At 38.7% G+C, this 26557-nt stretch overlaps 1 protein-coding gene and 1 pseudogene across 2 annotated transcripts in view; both read right to left on the bottom strand.

Moving 5' to 3' along the window:
* The window catches only part of Dnajc15 (DnaJ heat shock protein family (Hsp40) member C15), a 119149-nt gene that overhangs the window by 79617 nt on the left and 12975 nt on the right, over nucleotides 1–26557 (bottom strand). Inside the window, exon 2 of one of the 2 annotated variants that reach the window (XM_087197316.1) lies at nucleotides 15915–16179. In XM_087197316.1, coding sequence (XP_087053442.1) covers nucleotides 15915–16010 — 96 coding nt within the window. In that variant the 5' untranslated portion in view covers nucleotides 16011–16179. Of the gene's footprint in view, nucleotides 1–4643; nucleotides 4971–15914; nucleotides 16180–26557 lie in introns of those variants that run through there. The other variant, XM_004844243.4, reaches the window with a different exon arrangement.
* LOC101724626 (ras-related protein Rab-18-like) lies at nucleotides 18552–19699 on the bottom strand (annotated as a pseudogene).

Genomic DNA, 26557 nt, shown 5'->3' with positions numbered 1-26557 from the left:
CTGACCATAACCTCCACTGTTAATAAACAAATGTAAAATATCATTTGTCCACGGTACCACATAGTTATTACGCCTACATTTTTAATCTATTCAACAGAATAATGTACATTAATTCTTTATTTCTTTCTTTTTGGGACAGGGTCTCCCCCAGGCTGACCTTGAACTCACCATAGAGCCCAGGCTGGCCTGGAACTCAGGTATTTTTCTTCGGCCTCAGCCTCTCAGGTGCTGGAATTACAGGCATGCACCACTATGCCCAGTCACTAATTCTTAAATAGCATGAAATTTTTTCTTAGTTCCTTGATAAAGTCGGGTATGGTGGCCCATGCCTGTACTGCCAGCACTCAGGAGGCTGAGGCAGAATAGGATGGTCACTGAGAGTTCGAGGCCACCCTGTGCTATATGGTAAGGCCAGCCTGAATTACATAGCAAGACCTTGTCTCAAAGAAAAAAAAAATTATTTATAAACATATATAAAGGGCCAGGGATATAGCTTAGCAGAAAGTACCTGCATGGCAAGCACAAAGTCCTGAGTTCAATCCCCGGTACCAAAAAAAAAAAAAAAAAACCCAAAATCATACTATATAAAAAGTATATCATTTTGTAGTGTTTTAGTATAGACTGAATTTTCTCTAAATGCAATTGTTATATAAATTGAAAATTCTACTGTTTACCACTTGAGGAAACCAATTTGTTAATGAAATGGCCCTTACAGTATATGATATACCAATATAGTAAATACATCTGATAGTTTGCATTTGTAGCTGCCACATACTGTGATTCTTTGCATTGTTGCAATATGCCAGAACATCACTTCATTTATGTCTTCTGACGCAATCATGATTGAGCATTTACATAGACATGTTATTTTCTAATAAAATATTTCACCTTTATGTTTCAATTAGAATATCACATTGGTTTTTAAAAAAATTATATTTAATCTCATTTCAGGATTTCAGGATATTACAGGAGACTTCACAGTGCAGCATATGTTATAAAATGGACACTGGAATAGAGAAATTGAGAATCACTGGCCTGAAATTCACCCTTCACGGGTCTGAACTACTAAAGGGGCCTCCTAATTGTATTGAATATCTTGTATTCTACATAGTCTGTCTTCTTCCTATTAAGATACCTACAGTTGTAAAAACTACTATTAGTTCTATCTTCAACCACAGCATTCCCAACTGCCTTACAAATCAGCTTGATACTGAGATTTTTCACAACTCTACAAAGAAATTCTACCTAATCGTATCCAAGCCAACAAGTCATAGTGGAAAGTATAAGATTTGGAAGTCAAAGTGTAAAATTTGAATCCTGGGTCTGCTGTTTATTAAAGGAATGATCCTAGGCAAGTTACTTATAACTTTCTGAATCTGTTTCCTCGTTTCTTAAGGGATGATTATAAAGGATGTTCTTCACAGGGCTGTGGTAAGGAATGAATCAGATATAGTACTAGGTTGAAGAGTTTGCTAATGCCAAGTATGGTGTGCACACCAGTAATTGTAGCTACTCAAGAGACTGAGGCAGGATAAGGAGTTAAGAGGCCAACCTGGACAAAATAGGGAGACCTATCTCTAAACTTTTTTGTTGAGACAAGGTCTCACAATGTAGTTCAGGCTGGCCTTGAACTCAACTATTTAGCCCAGACTGGCCTCGAACTCCTGGAGATTCCCTGCCTCAGCCTCCTGAGTGTTAAGATTACAAGCATGGGCCAACACAGCTGGCATATCTTCAAACTTATACCTGTTTTGTTCAGATATGTATTCGAAGACCCTAGCATGTTACCTGGCACCTAGCAGTGCTTAAGAAATGTGTGTTGAATGAGAGTATACTTGCCTTCTGAAACCTTCCTAGGCAAGCCCACCTGGCTCTGTTCCAGAAATATATCAATTAAATAATTAAATCCTCACAAATTGAGTGCTTACTAAAAGTAAATATCTAATCTCTGCTCTTAGAAAACAGAAAAAATGCTGAAAAATGACAAGTCAACATAAAAGCTATCACAAACAAATGGTATTGGCAATAAGTTCTGTGCATTTAAAAGGTAAGATATATCATTCTGAACTAGAGTAGCACGCAATACGAAGTGTAAAAAGGATAAAACAGGCATGTTTAGAGGCTTTCTCCATCTAATCTATTCTTCTTTCAGTCTAAGGAAATTTTATAATATCCCAATCTGTCAATCCCCTGCCATTTTAGGCATCAAAATAGTACCATGACTAAAGATAACCCAATTCTTTTTTTTTTTGGTACCGGGGATGGAACTCGGGTCCTTGCGCTTGCGAGGCAGGCGGCGGAGCCACTGAGCTAAATCCCCGGCTCTCCCAATTCTTTCTCTTGTTTTACAAGGTGCTCCCCGTGTTCTAATCCCTGTCCCCTTTATCTCTGGATACTCCACTGGTCAATAAGAGCCATACACACATGTGGCTACTGAGCAATTGATGTGGCTAGTCTGAATTCAGATGTGCTAAAGTGTAAAAAAAAATGTAAAACATCTCAATTTTATAGTGATTGTATGCTATTATTCTTCAGGTCAAATAGAATACATATGCACTCCTCAGCCATAAAGAACGAGAAACTAGAGACATTTATAGCTAAACGGATGCATATTGAGGCCATCCTCTTAAGCGAAATAAATAGGATACACATGTATAAATACCGAATAGTTTCTCTAGTGTGAGAAACTGAAAGTGTAAATAAGGATTATAATGATTAAAACAAATTATTGATAATCTGAAATAGGAAAAAAAGGTCCAAAGGGGTAGGGGTGGTGGGAGGGGAAGGGGAAAGGAAAGAAGGGAAAGGAAAAATTAAGAGAAAAGAAAAAAAATGGGAATGAAGTCTATGTAAATAGGGAAGGGTGAAGGGGGTGAAGGGCGCACAGGTAATGGAGAAAAAATAAAAACCAAGATACATCATGTACAGGTACAAGCACCCAATGATAAATGTAAACACACTGTATACCTAAAATGTACCAATAAAAGAATTTAAAAGAAAAAAAAAGAAATATGAAAACAGACCCTTATCTCTGACCAGTTTAAAAAATATCAACTCAAAATGAATTAAAGACTTAAACAAGAAACCTGAAACTGAAATTACTAAAAGGTAACTAGGGAAAATGCTTCAGGACACTGGAATCCACAAAGATTTTTGGGACAAGATCCCAAAACACAAGATACAAAAGCAAAAACTGACAAATGGGACATCAGTCTAAAAACTTATGTAGAGCAAACAACCATCAGAGTGAAGAGACAACAGAAATGGGAGAAAATATGTATTTGACAAAGGGGTTAATATTCAGACTATACAATGAACTAAAAATAAGGGACTAGATTTAAAATAAGAACGATATACCTAAATAGACATTTCCCAAAAAAGATCAACAACTGACCAACAGATGTATTAAAAATGCTCAGCATCACAGGCAAATGTAAATGAAAACCACAACAGAAAAAAAAAAACAACCCACAATGAGGGATCACCTCCAGTAACAATGGCTGTAATCAAAAAGACAAAAGATAACAAGGTTGGCAAGCCCTGCACACTGTTGATAGGAATCTAAATGAGTATAGACAGCTACTGTGGAAAACAGTAGTGAAGAGTTCTCAACAAATTACACTACTGGGCATATACTCAAAGGAAATGAAATAGTATGTTGAAAAATCTGTACTCTCAAGTTCACTTCAGCAATATTCACAACAGCTAAGAAATGGAAAAATCTAAGTGTCCATCAACTGATAAATGGATAAAGAGAATGTGGTACCTATACAAAATGGAATACTATTCAGCCATAAAAAAGGAATGAAATCTTGTCACTTGCCACAACATGGATGGAACTGGAGATCATTACGTGATATAAGCCAGGCACAGAAAGACTGCATAGTCTCACTCATATGTGGAATATGTGGAAACAGAAAGTTGATCTCATATAAGTTGGGAGTAGAATGCTGGTGGAGTGTGTGTGGGAAGCTGACCAATGAATACTAACTTACAGTTAGATAGGAGTAAGAAGTTCTAATGTACTCTTATAGGGTCAATTGGGTAGCTAAAGATAACTATAATGCACTATATTTCAAAAAGCTAGGAGAAAGAATTTTGAAATTTTCACCATAACGAAATAGCTATTCTTGTTTGAGGAAGATGGTTGTCTTTATCCTAATTTAAACATTACGCACTGTATACATGTATCTAAACATCATGGCACACCCCAAAAAAAGGCACAATTTTTACGTTTTTAATTATCAATTTAAAAATTAAACTTAAAAATGGGGCCACAAAAAAATCTTTAAAATACTTGTGAGGCTCGCATTATGTTTCTACTGGACACCTCCTTTTCCCAGCGGTACTTTTCAGCTTGAATGAACCAATCGTACATCTCTGCTACTGCCTATTTTCTAGTCTGTGTCCTCGACGAGACTGGGAGCACCCTGAGAAGACAGAGATCCTCCTCAGAATACTTGTTTTCTACGCTACCAGACAAAATCTGGCACAGACAGAGATGGTGAAAGAGCAGGAGCACAAGGGTTCGAGGGGTGAGCGGGACAGCGGTGAGGCGGGGATTAGGAGTACCCGGGGGCGCCAACTGAGCAGGCCTGGGCGCCAAGATCCGGAGAGGGGCGGGGGCCGCCTTCGGTACTCACCAGTCGGTGATCAATATCTGCGTCGGGATTTTTGGCCGAAGGCGGCGAGTACTCTGCGTAACGCAGCCCCTCGCTGGCTGAGGCAACGCCACTGCGAGCAGCCATGGCAGTGTCTTTGGAGACGCGCAGCGCCGCCTACAAGGCGACCGCAGGGACAAACTTCTCTAAAAGCGAGTTAATTCCGCGCCCTCAGGAAACACTGTTTCAATTTGGTGTGTTGATGAAAACGAAGCTCTAGAAGAGCGCGCTCTCTCTCTCTGTCTCTCCCCCCCCCCCCCCGCGCTCCTCGTAGAATGTTTCCCCCTTCTTCGATTCACAGGCTCAAAGCCAAGGCTGGGCCTCCTGGGCCGTAGTGTGGTGGGGGCTGGGTTTAAACCCTAGATGATGCAAGTCTTATCAGAGGCCAGGCCAGCGTAGGCTCAAGAAATCTAGCTGTAGTACTGGAGGGTGGGAATGGGCCTAAATGTTCCTGACCCAGTTCCAGCCCTTCTTCTCACGTGTTTAATGCCATATTTCTCCCACCAGCAAGAGGCAATTTGCTTATTCTATCCCCAAATGAATGGCTATATTGGAGGTGAATTTACAGAAAAGAGATTTGTAAGTAAAAATAAATAAATAAATAAATAAATCTCATTTCCCATAAGTGGTTGTGTGCAAGCTTGAATATAGAAAGACTCATTTCATTATTAATTTGTAACTCAAGATTTTTGGAACAAAAATTAATCAACAGTTGAAGCTTGTATAATGTATTCCAACTCCTGTACTGATGTGGCAGCTCTTTTGCCCTTTATACCCATTACAAAATTAGCTTGCAAGAAGGGAAGTCTTTCTTTTCATTATTTTTTTCTTTTCCAGGATTAAAAATTTTAAGGATCTATTTATTCATGATTAATATCATTAGCATGCCCAAGAAATTAGGGCGGGAGGAATTTACAGTCTAGGAGGGAACATAACACTGACATGGTGATAACAATAAATACTAGAACATGAGCACTTGCATTGTAGGGCAGTATAAAGAAAGTTGGAGTGGAAGTAAAGAAGTCTGAGTTCTAACATATGTGCCATCGTTTTTCTGGTTTGTGTCTCTGAACATGCTCATTATCCTTTCCAAATCTTTCTTATCTGTAGAAGAGGAGCCATATTTGACCAACATTCTGACTCGGGAAAGTTATAAGGAGAAAAGAAAACGGAAGCAACAACCACAGTGGTATTTGGGTTTACAGATGGGAATGTCTACTTTTAACAGCTCAACAGAGAAAGGCTGTTGGAGGCTTAGCCTTTACTGAAATGATCAGCAAAGAGTAAGTAAAATTAATTTAGATGGAAGAGGAACAGGACTAGAAATTTTAAATGGAAAAAAATGCAAAGAAATAAAAAATGGGGCATGTAGGACTGGATTAAAAATATTCCAGTATTCTTCAGAGGCATGACCTTATGATGGAAATTGATTTTTATTAAACCAATCCACAACTATGAAGGATATTGGTGAACCAAGCAAATGGATTTGGGCCTACAAGTCAGTCATCCATTCATTCATCCATTCATTTATTCAGTAACTACTTACTGAGTATTTGTTAGGTATCAGGCATTACAGCGGGCATTGGACATTTAGCACCAAGCAAACAATAAGGTTTATGAGTCCTTGGAGTACACAATCTATAGGAGGTTTATGGTGTACCTAGCAGCTGGTTCCTAATAGTCACAGGCTGCTAGCTTGGACAAAATGATCACTTAGGGCAAGACCCAGGTGAGCTAGCTCTTTTTAGGACAACTGCCCTTCTCAAGAACCGGAGAGAAGTTTCCAGAGCAGAAGCCAGGAAAAGTGGGAAAGGAGATCCAAGCAGGGGACAGGATATCACAGTGTGGGAGAGTGAGCTCTGCAAGGTTACATCTCAGGTCAGACTCAAGGTATAGTCATGACTGACCCATGTTCCAGTGCTGTCCTGGATATCTACCCCCACAAAAGTACCCAGTTTTAAAGAAAAATCTCATCCTCCAAGACTATTTGGTCCCCAGCCTTTGGATTTTGGTGGGTTCACTCTCACCAGCCAAGAAAGTATAGAAATACTGGAAGAGCCAGGGGTGGTGGCCCAGGCCTGTGATCCCAGCACTTGGGAGGCTGAGGCAAGAGGATCACTGAGTTTGAGGCTAGCCTGAGCTACATAGTGAGACCCTGTCTCTAAATAAACAAACAAATAAATAAATAAATAATAAAAGAAATACTGGAAAAGCAATAAAGTACTTTTTCTCCCCACAAAGATCTCTTTCTCATTCAGCTAAATTCTGACTTGATGAAGAGGAGCAATTTTTGTGAAACTCAAAAGGGAGACCACATTAAATTTTCATTGGCTTATTTTTATGAGTTGCATTGCTTCAAAGACAGATTACATTATATTCAACAGGCTTTGTGAAAGGAAGGAATTAGTAATACACTTTGGAAACATTTCAGTAAAAATTGTTTTTAAAAATTTGTTATTTGTAAGGAATTTTAGGGAAAAAAATGACCTCTGTTTCAGTTTCCTAATTAATAGAGAGGGTGCCAATAACAACTACCTTATGAGGATTAAATTATTAAATGAGTGGACTTTTTAAAGCTCTCAGAGCAGTGCCTGATACCCAGTAATACAATAGTGTTATTACTATTTTCATTATATTACCTCCTCCCTAGTTATTTCCTTAGTATTTTCTTTTTTCTGTCCCACATTTCACTAACAGCTGTGTTTATTCACAATGATTATTGTCTTACTCATTGCTGAGACAAAATACTCAATACTCAAAGTTAAAGGAAGAAAGATTTATTTGGCTCACAATTTATAGAGGTTTCAGTCTATAATCAGCTGGCTCCAGTGAAGAACAGTTAATGGTGCCCACAAGGGAGCAAAAGCAACAAGGGACCTTAACAGTGTCTTTCTGCCCCTTTTATCTTATCCAGATTACTTAGGGAAGGCAGCACTCACACCATTAATCCTAGTGCCTTTGAGCCTAGCATTGCACCATGAATCAATTCCAAGGTCACACACTCCAGCTGCCTCTGAAAAAGCCCACCTATGACCCAATGAGGCTTTGAGGAGGACATCTAAACACAAGCCATAACAGCTGTCTTGTACTACAAACATGTACCAATAAAAGTTAAAATTTTAAAAATAAATTATAAAATTTTATTAAACATTATGTAGTAATGAAGCACACATAGGAGGAGGTATGAAATTGAATGCCTTAGAAAGACTTGATAAATCAATTTCTTAAAAAAAGAGAGAGTGTTGCTAAATAGTGAGCATGAGAATAGAATCAGAAAAAAATGAATGTGATTCTACACTCAGTTTTTTCCTAAAATATCTTGTTCTCTCTTCATTTTAAACAAATCCAAATTAGGAAACTAGAGGGTGGATTATCATTATGGAAAAAATCCAAGACAGAACTGAATCAGAGGACCTTTGTTTAGGTAAAAGGCTTTGGGCCTACAAATATGCAGAGTATATGAATAGATACACAATGTGTCTGTTGGGGTATTAAAATTTCACTGTGGTAGAGAGATGGTTATTAGGGAAAAATCTATAAAGCACCTTGGAGGAGATAATGAAAAAAAATTGAAAAACTGATTTATATATGATGTTAAAAAATGTTTAAGTGTATATCATATCATTAAGGAGCTCAGGATATAGTTTAGTGGTAAAGCCTTTATCTGGCATGCACAAGAACCTGGGTTTAATCCCTAGAGCCACTAAATAAATTAATTAATTATAATAATTTTTAAAGTATGTACCACTAGTATTAGGATCTTGGATTTGATTAACCCATCAAGTACTATCCTGGTCTAGTCAGAAAAAAAGGTTGTATTGTATGACAAAGTGTAGAGGGCACAAAGGAGGACTCTAGAATATTTAAGGAAGGAGTGAGAAAAACTAGCTCTTAAGATGACACTGGACAGATGAATATATAATTTCCTTCATTATAAGAATGGGGCTGGCATGAAGAAATGAGGTACAAGAAAATTTGTAAAGAAAAGAATAAAGATGGATGAGGGTAAACAGACACCCAAAGGCCAGACACTGAACAGCTTTATATGATAAGCAAAAGCATTTAGAGTTTATTTTGTAGGTGAGGGTAGAACACAAAAAACCATTGAATCCTTTAGTGACATGATCAGATCTACATGCTAGGAAGAGCATCCTGTCAGCAATGTGGCCAATCAGTAAGAAAATAATCACGATAGTCTGAGTAAGAGATGTTGAGGACTAAACTAGAGCAGTGGTGGGGAACATGGAAAGGAGGGGCATAGTGACCTTATTTCCTTCTTCATCACACTGAATCCCTTGTAGCCCCTCCCAACATGGACCCCAGCATTAACTCCCTCCCATACTCACAGGGTGGGCTATGATTGACCTAAGCCACTCAATGCACACCATCACTCCAGTCATGATGTTTCTTTCATGGGTGAGTATTTTGCCCTTCTGGGACACTGGGATTATAGGAAAAGTTTGCTTAGTGTTTCTGGGAAAGTGTTTCCTCTTCAGTTGGATATGAAGAGAGAAACAAGAAATTCTAATTGTGGTTGGAGGTTGTTTGATAACCACGAAGTAGGATAACATTAATTTATCATCAAAAACAAGGTTATACTTTCAAGAAAAAACAGTGCTATAAATAATTCATTTAGGATGATAATGTAGCTATAACTATCCAGCAAGCCAGGACATATGACATTCTTACTATTAGAAGAGATGGTCCTAGGATAAGGCAAACATCATTGAAAACCATGAGGAAATTAAATACTTGATGATACTGTTTACTACTACATAACAGTTCAATTGAAGTTGACCCTGCCTCTGAACTTTTTGGTCATGAGAGTAAAAGCTCCCTTTATTTTAATTTTTCTTTAATTTTATATTTAAAGATTTAAGCAATTAAAATGTACAAAAGATAGCACAGTAAACCTTCATATCCTCCAAATCCAGATCCAACCATTTTCAAGTTTTTGTCTTAATTCTTCATCTGTTTTTTTCTTTCTGATAAAATATTTTTAAACAAATCAAGACATTTCACTCTGATTATTTCAGTATGGGTTCTTACTAAATATGAACATTTTCCCCAGCATATCCACACAATTGTGACTCTTAACAAAAACAAATTGACAACCTTTCATGCCATTTAATATCCAGTCCATATTCACATTCTCTTGTTTGATCTAAAAACACTTTAACAGAGAATTTGTTCATGTCAGGATCTAAATAAAGTCCACGTATAGCAATAGATAGTTATGTCACATAAGTAATCTCATCTAATGAAGAAAAATCCATTTTTGACCTTTCTAAATGCCAATAACTTGTTGAGAAAATTGTCACTTTAAGACCAGGTTTAGTTGGGTTTTCTGTATTTGCACCAAAGTGTTCAAAATGTTCAAAATAGATTGCATAGTTTGGAAGCTTGGTGTTATGGCTTGTTTTTAGATGTCCTCCACAAAGCCTCATGTGGGTGGGGCTTCTTCAGAGGTGGCCGGATCTAGAGTCTGTGACCCTGGAATTGATTCATAGTGCAACGGTAGGCTCAAGGGCACTAGGAGTAGGGAATGAGTGCTAAATTTTAAGGCAGTCTTATGTTGAGGCAGTGGCATGACTACTGTTGGGGGCTTTTTGTGAAATTTATGTTGAGAATTAAGAACAACAGAATTAAGAGAATTAAGAGTCCAACAGAATCATTTAAAACATTTTGAGTTTGGCCAGAAAGGAAGCTCCAGTAAAGCTGTGGGCTGCAAAGATAGAGCAGAGGAGGGGCCAGGGATTTAGCTCAGTGGTACTGCCACCTGCCTTGCAAGCGGAAGTTCCCGAGTTCGATCCCTGGTACTAAAATACAAAACAGAGCAGAGGAGATCTTTTTTGTTTTTTTTAATTAAATTCTTTTATTGGTACATTGTAGGTACACAACACAATTACATTTCTCATTGGGAATTGTACCTTTACATAATACATCTTGGTTCTTATTTTTTCCCCATTCCTACCCTCCCTTCACACCCTCCACCCTTCCCTATTTACAAAGACTTTATTTCCATTTTTTCCATTTCTCATCATTTGTCCTTTCCCTTCTTTCCTTTCCCCTGCCCCTCCCACTACCCTTACCCCTTTGGACCTTTTCTTCCTATTTTGCATTATTGATTATTCATTCTAATCATTGGTACATTTTAGTATACAATATAATGACATTCATCATTGGAAATTTGCACCTTTACATAGTCTCTCTTGGTTCTTATTTTTCACCCTTGCCCAGCCCTCCCTTCAACCCCTCCAGTCCTCCCTATTTACAAAGATTTTGTTCCTATTTTTCCATTTTCTCATATTAATCCCATTCCCTTCTATCCTTTCCCCTAGCCCTCCCACTTCCTTCCCCTTTGCCCCTTTTCTTCCTATTTCACATGACCTATTATACATTTAGTCCTCATTTACACTTTCAGTTTCTCACACCAGAGAAACTATTCGGTATTTATTCATGTGGGTCCTATTTATTTCACTTAAGAGTATCGCCTCAATGTGCATCCACTTAGCTATAAATGTCTCTAATTTCTCATTTTTTATGGCTGAGGAGTACTCCATTTTATTAAGAAACCACATTTTCTTTATCTAGTCTCCAGTTGATGGGCATTTGGGTTGTTTCCAAGCAGTGCAATAGCGGGGTCAAATGGGATTTCCAGTCCTAGTTCTTTGAGGTATTTCCATACTGATTTCCACAGTAGTTGCACCAGTCTACACTCCCACCACCAGTAGAGCAGGGATCCTCTTTCCCCACAGCCCTGCCAGCATTTGTTATTGGTTGATTTCATGATAGCAGCCATTCTTTCTGGAGTGAAGTGGAATCTCAGTGTTGTTTTCATTTGCATCTCTCGAATGACCAGTGATATTGAACATTTTTTCATGTATTTATTTGCTATTTCTACTTCTTTGTCTGAGAAATGTCTGTTCATTTCAGATGCCCATTTTTGGATTGGGTCTTTAAATTTGGGAGGTCTGATATTTTTAAGTTCTTTATAGATTCGAGATAGTAGACCTTTGTCTGAGGAAAAGCAGGTGAAGACTTTTTCCCACATTGTGGGCTGTCTCTTCACACTGCTGTTGGTTTCTCACGCTGTGCAGAAGCCTTTTAATAAGAAGAGATCCCACTTGTTGATTGTTTGTGCCAGTTCCCGGGCAACTGAGGTTTTGTTCATAAAATCTTTTCCTACACCGATGTCTTCAAGGGTTCTACCTAACCTCTGTTCCAACTGGTTCAGAGTTCCTATTTTAATATTTAGATCTTTCATCCATTTGGATTTTAGTTTAGTGCATGGTGAGAGATACAGGTCTAGTTTTAATCTTTGGCAAGTTGAAGCCCAATTTTTCCAGCACCATTTATTAAAGAGGCTATCTTTCCTCCAGTGAGGGTGTTTGGCTCCTTTATCGAAGATGAGATGGCTGAGTGTGTCTGGCATTGTTTCTGCATCTTGTAATCTGTTCCACTGGTCCTCAAGTCTGTTTCTTTGCCAGTACCATGCTATTTTTATCAGAGTAGCTTTGTAGTATAGTTGCAGGTTGGGGATTGTGATACCCCCTGCCATGTCTCTGTTTCCTAGAATTGCTTTTGCTATTCTGGGTCTCTTCTTGTTCCCAATGAATTTTTGGATAGTTTTCTCAAGGTCTATGATATATGCTGATGGGATCTCAATTGGTGGAGTTCTTGGGGTCTTCTATATAGAGTATCATGTCATCTGCAAATAATGACAATTTGACTTCTTCATTACCTATCTTTATTCCTTTTATTTCTTTCTCTTGTCTATTTGCCGTGGCTAATGTTTCCAGAACTATATTGAACAAGAGTGGTGATAGTGGACATCCTTGTCTTGTTCCTGATTTTATTGTGAAGGATTTCAGTTTTTGACCATTTAGTATGATATTGGCTGTTGGTTTTGCATAGATGGCTTCTATCAGTTTGAGGTAGAGACCATCTATTCCAATTTTTTAAGGGTTTTTATCATAAATGCATGTTGGATTTTGTCAAATGCTTTTTCTGCATCTATGGAGATAATCATACGGTTTTTCTTCTTGGCTCTATTGATATAGTGTATTACATTGATTAATTTCTTATATGGAGCCATCCCTGCATCCCTGGGATGAATCCCACTTGATCAGGGTGTATGATCTTCTTGATGATCTTCTGCATTCTGTTTGCCATTATCTTATTAAGGATTTTTGCATCTATGTTCATTAGTGAGATTGGCCTATAGTTCTCTTTTTCAGTTGGGTCTTTCTCTGCTTTGGGGATCAAGGTGATGCTTGCTTCCAGGAATGAATTTGGGAGTATTGCTTCCCTTTCAATTTCATTGAAGAGTTTCAACAGTAGTGGCAGCAGTTCCTCTCTAAATGTCTTATAGAATTCAGCAGTGAAGCCATCAGGGCCCGGGCTTTTCTGAGTTGATAAGTTTTTCATTACATTTTCAATTTCATTGGTTGATATTGGGTTGTTCAGAATTTTTAGATCTTTTTTGTTCAACTTTGGTAATTCATATGTATCTAGGAATCTGTCCATTACTTCTGTGTTGTCCATCTTATTGGCGTATAGGTTCTAGAAGTAGGTATTGATGATCCTCTGGATTTCTGCTGGGTCTGTTGTAGTTTCACGCTTTTCATTCCTAATTGCATGGATTTGGGCCTTTTCTTTCCTTTTTCTGACAAGGTTGGCTAAAGGTTTGTCAATTTTGTTGATTCTTTCGAAGAACCAACTCTTGGCTTCATTGATATTTTGTATTGTTCTCTTAGTCTCCATTGCATTGATTTCTCCTCTGATCTTTATAATTTCCTCCCTTGTATGAGCTTTGGGGTTGTCCTGCTCTTCTTTTTCTAGAAGCTTGAGGTTCAGCATCAGGTTTTTTAATTGGGCTCGTTCTGTTTTCCTAATATGCATATTCACTGCTATGAATTTCCCTCATAAGACTGCTTTCATTGTGTCCCATAGATTCCGATATGTTGTATTGTCATTGTCATTTAATTGAAGGAACTGTCTGATTTCTTCTTTAATTTCCTCTGTGACCCATTGATTATTCAGAAGTGTGTTGTTCAATTTCCACGTGTTTATGAAATTTTTTGAGTTTCTTTTGCTATGGATCTCCAATTTCATCGCACTATGGTCTGATAATATACAGAGGATAACTTCAATTCCTTTGCACTTACTTAAACATGTTCTATGTGTGAGTATGTGGTCTATTTTGGAGAATGACCCATGTGCAGTTGAGAAGAATGTGTATTCTGATTTTGTGGGGTGGAAGACTCTGTAAACATCTGTTAAGTTCATTTGTTCAAGAGTTCGATTGACTTCCAGTATTTCATTACTTATTTTTAGTCTAGTTGATCTATCTATTTGTGACAGTGGGGTGTTGAGGTCCCCCAGTACAATTGTATTACTGCATATATGACTTTTTCATGTCCATTAGTATTTGTTTCATATGGTTTGGTACACTAGTGTTTGGTGCATAGATATTTATGATTGTCATCTCTTCCTCTTGGATTCTTCCTTTACAAGGATGTAGTGTCCTTCTTCATCTCTCTTAATCAGTGTTGGTTTGAAATCTACTTGATCTGCCAAGAGGATAGCTACTCCTGCTTTTTTTTGGGTTCGTGTCGCATGGTGTATTGTTTTCCACCCTTTAACTTTCAGTCTATGAGTTTCCTTTTGAATTAAGTGTGTTTCATGTATGCAGCATATTGTTGGATTTTGCTTCTGGACCCATTCTGCCAGTCTATTTCTTTTGATTGTTGAATTGAGACCATTAACATGGATGATTATAACTGAAACATATTGACTTGTCATTGCCATGACTTTTTCTTTTTGTTGGGTTCTCCCCCTTTACATTTAATTTCTTGTCATGCCAGATGGGTTCATTCTGCTTTGCTTCCTGGGGTTGTGATCCTCAATGTCTGTATCTAGGATATTGTGTAAAATTCTTTGGAGTGCTGGTTTGGTATTCACGAAGTTCCTAAGGTGCTCTTTGTCATGAAAGTATCTTATTTCTCCATCAATTTTGAAAGATAGTTTTGCAGGGTACAACAATCTGGGTTGGAGGCTGTTTTCTTTTAGGGCTTGGAATATGTCACTCCAAGCTCTTCTTGCCTTGATGGTTTGTGTTGAGAAGTCTGCTGTGATTCTGATGGGCTTTCCTTTGTATGTGATTTGTTTCTTTTCTCTGACTGCTTGTAGAACTTTGTTCTTCTGTTGTGTTTCAGGAATCTTAACAATTATATGCCTATGTGTAGATTTTTTTGATGAAGGCTATTTGGAGTCCTATATGCCTCACTTATCTGTATGTCAAGCTCTTTTCCCCTGCTTGGGAAGTTTTCTGCCATTATTTCTGTGAAGAGATTTTTTTATGTCATCTCCACTCTCTCCTGTTTCTTCATTGAGCCCAGTCAGTCTTATGTTATTCTTCTTTGCATCATCTAGCAGCTGCTGGATTGATTTCTCATGTTCCCTTATAATTTTGAAGCCATTTTTCTTTTCCTGGTCACTAATTGCAATCTTATCTTCTATATCTGAAATTCTGTCCTCACATTGGCTCATTCTGCTGTGTAGACTTTCAGTGGAGTTTTTCATGTCCTGGAAATCTATTTACATCTGTTTTATGGATTCCATTTGTTTCTTATGTTGGGATTCCATCATGTTCCTGAGCTCTTCTCTAGATTTATTAATCATGTCTTGCACTAGGGGCACAACTTCTCCTGTTATCTGAGAAATTATTTCTGATTTCATTTTTTCCAGATCCCCTTTTGTTGCCAGTTCAGTGGGTCCAGGTGGTTGAGTATCAGAGTGTTCCATCTCATTTCCCTTTGGGGTTGCTGTAGGTGATCTGGAAGTCTGGTTTTGAAACTTATTTATGTGTTTTCTCATTTGGACTGTGGCGGGGGGCTGTTAGCACCTGCAGGCATTACCTCCTCTGAGCTGTGAGAGGTGGGAAAGAGGCCGGGAGCAGCGGTAGGGATGGTGACCCAAAAGCCCTTTCCTGTGGGCTGGGAGCAGCGGGAGGAATGGTGGCCAGGAAGCCCCTTCTCTGGACCAGGAGCAGTGGGATGGTGGCTCAGAATCCCCTACCTCTGGGCCTGGAGCAGTGGGAGGGATGATGGCCTGGAAGCCCCTTCCTCTTGGCCAGGATCAGCGGGACAGAAGGTGGCCCAAAAGCCCTTTCCTCTGGGCTGGGAGCAGCGGGAGGGATGGTGACCGGGAAGCCCCTACCTCTGGGCCAGGAGCAGCGGGACTCAGTACCTTGGTCTGGTGGTCTGGTTTCCTCTGCATCTTTGTAGTGTGGACGGCTGCCTGTCTGCAGCGGCGTGATTCGGCATCTTTTACGTGACTCGGCATCTTTTGTGTGACTCGGCACCTCGGTAGGGCGTGCACAGACCTGCCTGTCTGCAGCAGGCTGATTCGGCATGTTCCGTGGGACTCAGGACCTTCGTAGGGCGTGGGCAGACCTGCCTGTCCGCAGAGGGGTGATTCAGCGTCTTCCGCGCAACCGAGGAGTTCTTGATTGCTGAGAAGGAACAGGAGAATAGAAAAGAGGGCATCACAAGAAACAGCAGGACTCCATCCTTTGCAGTCTCAAAATTGCAAAAGTGAAAGATTTTGCGTTGAGAAGAAAGCCCCAGAGCACCATATTCCAGAATGGCAGTGGCCTAGAGAATGTGTTCCTTAGAATTGGGTTCAGAGTGCTCAGCAACCCCTACAGCCAAGAGGGAAGGAAGCCTGGCTACTGCTCCAGCTGGCAGCAGACCTTGGTATCATCCATGTTGTATTGGTTTTAGGTGCATGCACAATGCAAGAGTTGTGGGGTCAGGAAGGCTTCCACCAAGATTTCAGAAGAAGGCCTAGGAGGCCAGGCAGAGTGTCACTGAGAGGGCAGTGTGTGAAGCTGCGAGTGTGAACTGAGTGGAGACCCCAGAAGCTTGGAGAAGCCAGGAATGTGGATCATTCAAGGAAAGCTGCAAGGAGTGAGCAAAGCCAGCCAAAAAGGAAGTCATGGGAGCTACAACCACCAGAAGCCCTAGGAGTGCAGGAGTTCACAACTTGCCACAGATTGGCAGGGATGCTGGAAATGGAACTGTGCAATTTAATGTGTCCTGCTGGATTTTGGTCTTGCTTTGTTTCCATTCCTCACTATCCCCTGGTTTATAACTTTTGGAATGGAAATGTCTGTCTTGTGCCATTGAACGTTGGAAGTGTTTAACTTTCTTTTTTTGGGAGGGAGCAGGTTATATTTATTCAAAAACTATGAAAGGTTACAATAAAAATCAAACAAAATTCTTAAAATTATATTCAAGTGATCTGCATATATCCAAATCCTGACCAAATCAAGACAACAATTCAATGTACAGAAAGACTGCTACACAGCCAAAGGAGCAAAAAGCAATAGAAAAGTTTTGTCAAAATAACTCTATATAAATACATAAATCTAAGCTTAATGCTACAGGACCAAATCATAAGCATGTTAACTATCTTTCAGTAACATTGCAGAATTAATACACAATGCATAGATGCTTTGCTCATATGTAATGTAGACTACAAATGTAAACCAGTAGAATGTGAGGTTTTCATTTGTGAAGATGTGTATTCCACAAAGAACCCAACCTGAAGTAAAATCATTAACACACATATTGCAAAGGTCCACAAAAATGTTTATCATTTGCAATTATACATAGAGAATAAACTGCCAAGAAATTAATATAAGAATCTTACTGAAGTGTATTGTAGTGACCAGCTTTGAAGGATCAATTACTTACAGACTTAAAATAGCAGAGATCAAAGTAAATTAAATAACAAGAGTGAAAAAACACACAATGTACAATAGCAAGAAGTTAGAAAACAATACTGTTGCAAAGATTTATTAGTTTACAAGTTAGTTTTGTTACTTGTTACAGTAAATTATCAAGATTTTCATTGCAAAAGTATTTTCCCACATGTTAGAGTCTGGAAGAAATATGCCTTTCTCAAATTGTCATTTAGTGTTTTTTCTCCACCCCTCAAAACACAGAAATAGGTTTTTGAATATCAACTAGCCATTTATGAAAGCCCTAAGATACAGATATTCATAAACATTACACGAGTTACAATTAAGGTACCTGGACAGACAGAACCAACATTTATGAAAAAAGATGTTGGTTTTAGAGGTGATAAGGACTAAAGGAGTTTCAATCAACATATTCATGTCCTTCTGAAAGGAAAATGAGGGAAAACCTTACTGCCATTCTGCTGAACACCATGTAACTCAAAATGCTGTGCAAAGAAACATGAATCCAATGTAGCTATCACAGGACTGAAACTACAAGCAACCAACCCAATCAATGAGATAAGTTAAAAAGTAATACCAAACTTCTGTAATATACCAACACTATTTTGGAAGCATCATCAGAACAAATAGAAATTTAATTATGTAGCAGCCTGAGCTACAGTCTGAGCTTAGTAGTGAAAGAGACTCTCAGACATCCTGGGACATGGGGAAGTCATACTCTCGTACTCCTCAGAGGAAATCTGACAGGCTTGGTGGTATCTGTTTATCTCCCAGGGGGTCTAGGAGTTCTACATATCAAGTAATTCAGTAATTAATAGTATTTAAGCAAAAGAGACCAAAGGCAGACTTCGTAGTAACATATACTGGATAGATTAGTGTTCTAGAAAATTACATGATAAATGTAAATCATAAAATCAAATGTACTCATAAAGGTACACCTATTTTATGTAACATAAAAAACTACAGACTACAAACTGCATGCATACCATAACATTATGCCTGGGACAGCCGGTGAGTGGGATTTCACACAAATATTTACTGCCATGATACAAAACAATTATGTGCAAACTCCCAGGTCCCTAAAGTAGCAGTTAGAGTTTATATACAGAAAGATGTCACTATCTCATCAAATATGCAAAAGATGGAACTTCCCAGAGTTTGTAACAGAACAATAACTACCACAGGCTCTTCCTCCGTGGCTGTCTTCCCATGTGTGATAGTCTGACTCCTTTACTCTGATTCTCACTTTCCCACAGTCCAGGGGGAACAAGTTCCTCAAAGGCACACCCTACGCCATCACAGGTTTTTGCACTTGCCTCTGTAAATAACATGGAATGCTTGCGTGCAAAGGTCAGGCCTTCATTTCTATCAACTTCATGATTTTCCTTATCGATTTTATTTCCAACTAGTATGTTGACTATGCCATTTCTTGTACAGTATGTTTCCAATTCATGTAACCAATTATCCAGCTTAACAAAAGTGCCTCTTCCTGCGACATCATAAACTAATATAACACCCTGTGCACCTCTGTAGTAGCTAGGAGTTAATGTTCGAAACCTCTCTTGACCACCAGTATCCCATATTCCAAGTTTGGCCTTATTTCCATCCACTGAAATTGTTTTCACCTTGAAGTCAACACCTATCATGTCTGCAAGTTCTGCATCAAAAATATCATCTGTGAACCTCAGGAGCAGGCTGGACTTGCCCACCTTGCTCTTGCTGATAATAAGGATCTTCAGAGTGGTCAACAAGTCCTCGTCCATCCTGGTCCCACACCGCCCCAAGCCCCACCGGCTGGCAAGTACACCTCTCAACCCTTCCCCTGGAGCGCAGCCTAACTTTCTTTTCATTTGTACAGGAACTTGCAGCTAAGAGTTTGCCTTAAATCTCAGAGGAGACTTTGGACTTGGATTTTTCAGTAGCTGAAACTGTTAGGATTTTGGCAATTCTTAGAGATGGACTCAATGCCTTTTGCATAAAAGGATGTGCATGAGTCTTTGGGGGCCCAGAGGTGGAATGTTATGGTTTGTACAGCCTCATTGGGTCATAGGTGGGGCTTTTTCAGAGGTGGCTGGATCTAGAATGTGTGATTCTGGAATTGATTCATGGTGCAATGTTAGGTTTAAGGGCACTAGGATTAAGGGTGTGAGTGCTACCTGCCCTAAGTAGTCTGGGTAAAATAAAAGGGGCAGAAAGATACCGTTAAGGTCGCTTGTTGCTTTTGCTATCCTCTGACTGCCATGAACTGTTTCTCCTCTGCAATGCCTGTCTGCTATGTCACCCTACCTTGGAGCCAGCTCTACAAACTATGATCTAAATAAACCTTTCCTCCTTGAACTTTGGGTGCTGGGTATTTTGTCTTAGTAACAAGAAAAGTAACTAAGAGAGTTGAGAATGGGTAGAACCTTTAGGATGTAGGGTATCATATAGGGAAGTTAGAACCTTGGAGATTTGCTTTTGAAGGGAACACTGGGACCCTGATCCATCCTCCTCTCTTTCTCTTTGCTTCCTGCTTCCCATGATGTCAGCAGTTACCTCTGTTGCACACTCAAGCTTCAAATTACTATGTTGCCAAGGCCCAACCTAATAGGGCCAAGTTTCCATAAACTGAAACTTGTGAAAACAAGAGCCAAAATAAACCTTTCCTCCTTTTAAGTTGAATTTATCAGTTATTTTTTTCACAGAAACAAAGATAACTAACCCCGTAAGTGAACTAGATGACAAAAAGATGCCATCAAAGTGATTTGGAATTGAGTGGATAGGACGATAAAGCAAGGGAAAGAATCCAAAGTAATTATTAGTGTTTTTCCATTGGCAACTATTAAGCTAGGAACAATGAATAGAGTAAGAAAATGAGAATTAGGCTCCATGACCACCAAAACAAAAGGAATAAACAGTTGGAGTAAGAGAGAGGAAAATACAAAGTATAAATAAATCAGAATAATGAAAGAATCCAGGAGAAAACAGAGTTATGGAAACCAAGAAAATGTCAAGGATTTCAAGAATGCAGTAGTGAGTGATGCCAGGTACCTACAGATGAAACAAAGAAGGATAAAATATTTCCTTTAGATTTGGTAACTAAGTTGTCACTAGTGACCTAACCAAGAGGAGTTTCACCCATCCTGAGTATGATCAATACTCACCCCCACTCTAGAATATTCTAGCAAATACTCTCTTTTTTTAAGTACAAGGAAAATAATGTGTAATCCTATTCCCCTTTGTATTGAACAGAAAAGGGAAAACTAGCTCATCTGGATTTTATCATCAATCAGATGATTAGATTCTTTAAATGACTATTTCCCACTCTGTGATTGCTTGAATATTTACTAAAATATTTATCCTTTGGAACATTATTAATGCAACCTTAAAGTAGGAAGACAGAGGAACACTCTGCCTTCTTCCCTTTAGTATTTTACTGAACTACCTACAAGGAAATATAACTGAGGGGTATCTCAGGGCTTTATTTCTAACCTTATAGACAATGAAATAAAGGTAATGATGAAGAGATAAGCCAAACAAATATGTGCGTTTATTTTTTAACTTCAACATGTATTTTCATTTGACAGCCAATCGTTGGCAAGCTAGTTTTCACCTATGTAAAATAAGTGCCTTTCATGGAGGTGTCCACTGTCTAATGGAGGAAAATGGGTATCTACATCGTGTAGATTTGTCTAATCATCACCCTGAGCAGCATTTATCGCTCAGGTGCCAACTAGAGATAATCCCATGAAAGAAGAGCTGGCTCCAGTACACATATGTTGTTTTCTGGAGCCAATTTGCATTTTTTGCTTTTATCTATCTGAGCCAAAACAGAGTAAACAATGCCAAACCTGGTTTTCTGATTATTTTCAAGCTGATTGAAGCTGGCACATGACATGGTTTTATCTAATTAACCCACATGTGGTACAACACAAAACAAACTTGAAATGGAAAGCTCATTCTGTCTTCATGGAAAGACAGAGGTGAATATATAATTATTTTGTTCTTGTCTGTCAGCCAAATTCATAGTTGATGGAGGAGGTCTTTTTCTACTAAGTAGCAAAACAAGTTCTGTGTATTACCTATTATAATTAAAACTTACTTTGTTTTATATTTTCCCAAATCCAGTCTTTTCATTTTCTTTGTCTGCCCTAACAGAGAAGAAGTGTGTGGGTGACATATTACTAATTAAACACGAGGGTTGTAAAAGGAAAAATTTCCTCTCTCAGTACATACGTTTCTAATACCACATGTCTGAGAGTTTTTCTCATTGCAACCAATTCTCTCAACTTTCTGGACACCAATGGTATCCTACACTCAAATCTGACGTTGAGTACCCTAGAATTATTGCAGATTCCACAGGCTAAGGATTTAACCCCACAAGACTTTCTCCGATTCAGATGCCAATTGCCAGTCCCAGATTTTCACCTGCACTTCTGACTAATCAGCTATAAACTGGGCATTCCCATGACTCATCTTGAGGTTCGATAATTTGAGAGACTGGCTCAAAGAACTCAGTGAAACATTTTACTTACCATTACTAGTTTATTTTAAAGGATACAACTCAAGAACAGACAAATAGAAGAGATGGCATATGGCAAGAGATGGGGAACAGGAGTGCACAGTTTCCATGTCCTCCCAGCAGCACCACGATGTGTGGACCTAGGTGGAAGTTCTTCAAACACCATTGTTTAAATGTTTTATGTGTCATTATACATAAGCATGGTTGATTAAATTGTTGGCCATTGGTGATTGAACTACTGTTCAGCCTCTCCCCCTCTGGGAAGTAAGGGTGAGGCTGCAAATTCTAATCCCTTAATCACACTCTGACAACCAGCTCCCATTCTCCAAGATTACCTGATCAGCACAAGCTCAAGTATGGTTAAAAGGGATTTATAATGAATAATAAAAGATGCTGCTGTCACTCCTATCTATCAGGAAATTCCAAATTCCATTGTATTTATATTGGTATCTCTTTTTTTTTTTTTTGGTACCGGGGATCGGGTCCTTATGCTTGCGAGGCAAGTGGTGGAATCACTGAGCTAAATCCCCGGCCAATATATTGGTATCTATCTATGTATTACTTAGGGTTCTCTAGAAGATGAAAAAATCAATAGAAAATACATGTACAATTATACAAGGGAATTTATTAAGTAGGCTTACAGAGGCAAGAGAATCCACAATGACAGTCTGTGCTGAAGAGTCAAATGATCCAGTAGCTGCTCAGCCCAAGAAGATCAAAGCCACAGAGCAAGTGGGGTCAAGGATGCAGCAGCAATCCAAGCTCAAAGCCCTGGAAGGTCACTGCAGAGTCACCAATGCAAGCTGTGTTGAAGGCTAAAGAAAATGGAGACCAATATCCAAAGATGACGGCAAAAACTGGAGCTCCTCCAAAAATGGGGATACTCCTTTTTTTCCCTTTTATCCTCTGCAGGCTACAAGGCTATTGGCTGGTACCATCCACATCCAGTTTGGGTCTTCTTCCCTCAGTTTGCTGGCCTACATGTCAGTTATAGACACAGACACCTAGAACTGTGATCCACCAATCTGCTAGCCAGTCAGGTTGATATACCATTATTAACAGTCCCAATGTGTATGTTTTATATTGTGGCTGTAATAATAACCACTTAGTAGCTTAAAACAACACCCATTTGTTACCTCACAGTTTTGTAGGTCAGAAATCCAAAGGACTTAGTGGGGTTTTATGTGCACTATATCATAATACCTAAATCAGGGTGTCAGTCAGGCTAGTCTCTGACTTGAAGGCTCTGTTTCCAAGCTTATACTGGGTTTTGACAGAATTTAGTTCCTTGTGTTTGTAGGACTGTGTTTAGTTCCTTTTTGGCTGCCAGGACCATTTGCTATTCCTGCCATATGGCCTTGACCCATTTTAAAGCCAGTGTACCATGTCAAATCTCTTATATTTTAAATTTCTGTGACTGCCCTTCCGCTTCCAGCTAAAGAAAATTTTGTGCTCTTAAAGTACTTAAATATGATAGTGTATGTGAAGTATCATATGATCTGGTAATAACAGAAATGAAAAACCAGGCTAAGAAGTATGAAAATATAGGTAAAGCTTTTAGCGAGAAGGCAGAGAAAATGATGAAGGGACTTCAGCTTGAGGAAGAGACTGGAAAAAAGAGAAAAGAAGAGAAAATCAGACTGACTCATTAACAAAAGGGGGAAGCTTTTATGGGGTTTGTTGGGTGGATGAGGGTCTAGTTGAGTGCCATCTCAATTCTAGTTTTTATTTTTTGGTTTGAGACAGGGTCTTTCTTTGTAGTTCAGGCTGCCTTGAACTCACTATGTAGCCCTGGCTGACCTCGAGCTCACAACGATCCTTTTGCCTGCCTCAGCCCTGGGATTACAGGCATGTACTACCATACCCAGCTTCAATACACGTTCTGTGAAGTGGCTCCAGAGAATTCATTATTGCTCGAAGAGGAAAATCCTTGTCCCATGACTGTGCTTGCTTGGGCACTGGAGGACCTCATCATGGGGAATACAGGGTCTGCTGGAATCCAAGTGGTCATAGGCTTTTGGCAATGACTGCAAACTCCTAGGCACCATTACAGGAGGTCTGGAATAGTATATTGTAAAAGCTGGCAGTAGAATGTCCTCACAAATCTTGAAACTACCTTAGTTACACTTACCTAAGCATCTTCAGTCTTGTTTTATTTTGTTGTTGGTGGTTGTGGTGGTGTTTTTTTGTTATTATCATTTATTTTTTCTCTGTTTTGAAGAGGGATGAAGTTTAGGTCAATTTGGGGCTAATAAGTCAGTTTTTAGGTAGTCCTTAAGTGATTAACATGCCTACATACAGGGCTGAGCAAGGATCTGAAGCAATGTTTTAAAGCAGTAAAGGAGATAGTTAAAATGAAAGCAGGGATGCTAAGTTTTATCCTCTTTTTACTTACTGGGCACCTGTAGACCCAAATGAAGAGTTAGTATTTTTTAGCAAAATCAGCTTTTAAGTCCTTGACTATCTCAAATAGGCCAGGCTTATTTGAATAATCTTATCTTAAGGTCAAATGACTTAGGTATTTAATTGTATTTGAAAAATCCCTTTGCAACAGTACCTGAATTAATGTTTGATTAAATAAACAGAAGACAAAAAGCTACATTTAGATTTTTCTCTACCATATTTTTTATTTGCCTATTATTGAATTGATAATATCTACATGGGTAAGTATATAAATATATATATGTATGAATAAATCTTCATGTGTGCATATATACATATTTCCTAGATATTCCTTCTGAAGGGACCCAGAAGCAGTGACACCCAAATCTTTGTTTCTAAATACTGTTTCTTACTAAAAATGAAACATGATTCTGGAGAAATGAATAATTCCATGTCTGAGTCAAGGAAAGTATATGTTTGGAACATCTTGAACCAGAAAGTAAGGAATGCTGAAAAAATGATAAAGACATGCCAAAAGAATATGGAGACAGCATAAAGGGGCTGTCACTGGCCAAATGTGACAATTAAACTTAATAATGATAGTGAGAGATTATAAACCATTGAATAAAATAAATTCCCACAAGTCCTTATTTGTACAAATGAATACAAAAAAGAACAGGGAAAGCTCTCTCTTACAGAGAAGGCCAGTTAATGAGTGTAGATGGAATGATGGAGTTAGAAATTATTATTTTACACTCATAAATGAGGCATAAAACATCCATGGATGCTAAAACCGGTGAGTAAAAGTTTGATGAGAAGCTGGATGTTTACATAGCCTCAAAGTATCTCTCTACAAATTGCTTAGCCACTGTTTATTAATTATTAAGTAGCTAAAATGGAGAAATCCAGCATATACCATCTTAACCAAGTAATAAGAGTCAACACTGCCAATAATGGAACAAACTAGCATCATATTCTCTGATGTGATGCACTGAGAAAAACACAGCAGCTTTTCCATGGAAATCTGACCAAAATCCATAGCTTTATTTGAATCTTGAGGAAACATCAGACAAAACTAAATTAAAGGATACTCTGCATAGTTACTGGCCTGTATTATTCAAAAAACATGAAGCAAGGGAAAACTGGGGAGTTTCCCATCTTGAAAGAGATCAAAGAGATAAGACAAGTAAATAGTTTTAGACTGAATCCTGGATCATGAAGAAAAGAGGGAAAGGAAAAAAATTGCTTCTTGTTTGTTTTGTTATGAAGGATTTACTGGAATAATTGGCAAATTTAAAGGGAGTGCATTGGTTCAATGGATATGTATCAGTATTCATTTCTTGATTGTTATAGGCATACTGTAGATACAGAAGCAAGTTAGTGGAGAAGGAAACTCACTTTCCAAGGAGTAATTTGATTTTAAGAAGAAGATGCAATATGGGGACTTCTTGTTTAAAATTTCTAAAACATGGATGTTGATCATCACTTTAGAATGCAGTTTAGCATTCCAGCTAGAAGTAAACACCTGGCTTAAAGCAGATTGTTGGTGATAACGATGACCTAATCTACCTATTACTATTTATGATAGGATACATTGGATCGCTCCATTTGTTTTCCCAATGGGTTTAAAGCTCCACTTTAGCATTATATAATCCAGATACTATATATGTTTTTCTCAGATTAAATATACCGAGTTATGGCTTCTGTCTAGATGTCCCTCCAAAGCCTCATGTGGTCATGGGGAGGTTTTTTCAGAGCTGGCTGGATCTGGAGTGTATGATGCTGGGGTCAAAGGTGTATGATTACTAAATTATTCCACTGATTGGTTTGGGATACTTCTGAGTGTGGATAATAGGATAAATGGGTGCAAATGCTAAGGGTGTGTAGCCTGGATAAAATATAAGAAAGAAGGCTGCTGTTGTCACTTGCTGCTTTTGGTGACTTCTGCCTGACATGAATTGTTTCTCCTCTGTGATGCCCCTCTTCCCTGCCACCCTGCCTTGGAGCCAGCTGATTTTCTTTTTTTTTGGTACTGGGGATCAAACTCGGGTCCTTGCGCTTGTGAGGCAGGTGATGAGCCACCTGATTATTGACTGATACCTTTACAAACTGTGAGCCAAAATAAACCTTCCCTTCTTTAACTTTGTGTATCAGATATTTTGTCTCAGTAATGAGAAAAGTAACTAAAACACACCGTAAAAAAAACCAGCCTTACAATCTTTTTCCCTCCTAGATAAAACA

This window comes from Heterocephalus glaber, unplaced genomic scaffold, assembly GCF_053883595.1.
Source record: "Heterocephalus glaber isolate CG9 unplaced genomic scaffold, H.glaber_assembly_v1.0 deba00001666, whole genome shotgun sequence".
In the NCBI taxonomy this organism is placed as follows: domain Eukaryota; kingdom Metazoa; phylum Chordata; class Mammalia; order Rodentia; family Bathyergidae; genus Heterocephalus; species Heterocephalus glaber.
Note: the sequence above shows the minus strand (reverse complement) of the source record. Positions and strands in the feature narration are given on the sequence as shown.